Source organism: Pygoscelis adeliae, unplaced genomic scaffold (assembly GCF_000699105.1).
Source record: "Pygoscelis adeliae isolate BGI_AS28 unplaced genomic scaffold, ASM69910v1 Scaffold129, whole genome shotgun sequence".
Taxonomy (NCBI): Eukaryota; Metazoa; Chordata; class Aves; order Sphenisciformes; family Spheniscidae; genus Pygoscelis; species Pygoscelis adeliae.
The window spans coordinates 126,018-128,166 of NW_008825431.1; the positions used below are offsets into that span (position 1 = coordinate 126,018).

Consider the following 2,149-nt stretch of genomic DNA (forward strand, 5'->3'; position numbering starts at 1 on the left):
GCCAAGGAGCTGCGGGTCGAGGGGCTCCCTGGGATCGGCTGACCCAAAAAAGGGTCCCTTCTTCCCCGGGGGACGGTGCCCGAGTCGTGGCCACTGAGCCCTGCCCATGAATTTGGGGTTTGCTTTTCTCCTCTGGCTCGGCCTCGCAAAGCGGATTAGCGCTGCACGCGCTTCGCCGAATTCCTCGTCGGCTTTAGCTCCCCGAACCGCCCCACCGGCTTGGCTGCAAAAATTGGGCGAGAAACCAGCATTTCTGAGCAAGTCGGGCTCAGCCCGGAGCCACGCATCCTCCGGGGTCGTCAATATAAACCGTGACGATGCGCATCGGTTCCAGCTCGGCTGCCGAGAAGGGATGCTGGGACTCAGAATGAGAAATTATGTTAATTTAGTTGATTATCCATTCATGTGTTCCCTCCCCGGGGCACAGCGGCGTGATGCCGGCGTTGGGTCGTCTGGCTGCTGCCGCCCGCTCCCTGCCCCGCCGTAATCCTCCGGCGAAGTTTCATGCTCCAGTTCCTCATCCACGGGGGAGGAGGGGGGAGATCCGCAACCCTACGGGCTTCAAAAGGGCAAAGCCCGGCCCCGAAAGCTGTCGGATCTGGGCTGCTGCGGACAGAGCGCGGGGGTTTGCATCCTCCCGGGCACCTTTGCTTCAAATCAGCCCCAGGCTTTGTTTTTAAGCGTATGTGGGGCTCCGAAATGCATCAAATATTCACTGGCACTTTGGGTCCTGCCTCTGCTTTCCCTGGGACTTGAGAAATGCTATTTTTACACTCGCCTTCCGAATCTGCACTGTATTTTAAGTAGCCTCGTGCGGAAGTCCCGCTCGGGCCCTGGAGACCCATGTCAAGCTCATCCGTGCACGAGTCGCTGCTCCGGTGGCTGGAGGCGCTTTAATGCAAAGGCTGAGAGCGCTGGCAGCCGTCCCTGCCTCCCGAAATATCCGTGGGGATGCGCCAGCCCCCTCCCGCTAACCCCAACCTGCTCTCCGCAGGGCTCGGTGGATTGCCCGAACGTGGAGTTCGAATACGGGGATGCCGACGGCCACAGCGCCGAGCTAGCAGGTGAAGCGGCCTCTGGGTGCTGCGTTGCTATTAATAGGTGCCCGCCGGGGAGGGAAAAAAAAAACAACCAAGTCCCTCGGGGAGTCGGGCGAGCGGGATGGGGGATGGATATCCAGTGGTATCGTCCTCGCGGTAATAGAGCAAGGGGGATTTATTAATAGAGAGCCACTCGCTCCCCGGGGATGAGCAAAAGGGACGCGTGGGGGCACGGGGATTACCCCGCGCTCCAAATTATCTGGGACACGATGACAGGCGTGCAGGGGTGGGAGGACGGGCAGCACGCCCGGTGGCGCAGCCCAGGCTGGGAAGTGTCACCCTGTATCGCGGGTGTCACGATGGGTCGAGTCCTCGTTCTGTATCTTCCGACTCCGGCTGCTTCTGCCCCGTAACCCTCGGGGTCCCGAGCGTATCTCGACCAGCAAAGGGGCTATTTTTAGTTGTGTGTGTCTCAGCTGCATGAGCTAGCCTGGCTAAAGCACATTTTTTCTCCGAGGGATCCTTCCTCCTCCCTTGCAGGACCGTTTCAGTCCCCCATAGTGCTGCTCAGCATCATAGGACCTATAGGAATTATATAGGAACAGGCACAACATCGTGTCCTTCCAAGTCCAGCTCCTGTTTGCAGGTCCCAAAATATCCGAGCCGCTGGGTGTGAAATCAGTGCAGGTCTTGCCCGGATGCTCCTGTGGTCCCTCCCTTTGCAAAGTGGCTTAACTGGGTCAGAAAGTGTGTGTGTGTGTGTGTGTGTGTGTGTGTGTGTGTACACATCAGCATATCTAGAAAAAAATCAGAACTAGAAAACTAAATAACACATCTACCAGAAACCATATCATTCAAACCCCCTATGAAATTGCAAATGCAGCTCGAGCACCGTCGCTGTGGGCAGGAGCGTGGGAACAGCCCAGCCCGGACGCAGGGATGAAAATGATGAATTTGGTAGCGTTGGGTGGCTCCAAGATGCCCCTTGGAGCTGCAGAAGAACTCGGGGATAAGTTTAGGTCTCTGCCCCATGTCTCCTCGGGTGCGTAGGGATGCTTCAGACTCCCACAAGGAATTTGGCAATGAGGAGGAGGGTGAAACTCCTCCGG

At 57.7% G+C, this 2,149-nt stretch overlaps 1 protein-coding gene across 1 annotated transcript in view; it reads left to right on the forward strand.

The window, feature by feature from the left end:
* The first annotated feature begins 434 nt into the window (after positions 1 to 434).
* The window catches only part of STRIP2 (striatin interacting protein 2), a 23,556-nt gene continuing 21,841 nt past the window's right edge, over positions 435 to 2,149 (forward strand). The window contains exons 1-2 of the mRNA XM_009331012.1: positions 435 to 569; positions 905 to 1,064. Coding sequence (XP_009329287.1) covers positions 435 to 569; positions 905 to 1,064 — 295 coding nt within the window. The remainder of the gene's footprint in view (positions 570 to 904; positions 1,065 to 2,149) is intronic.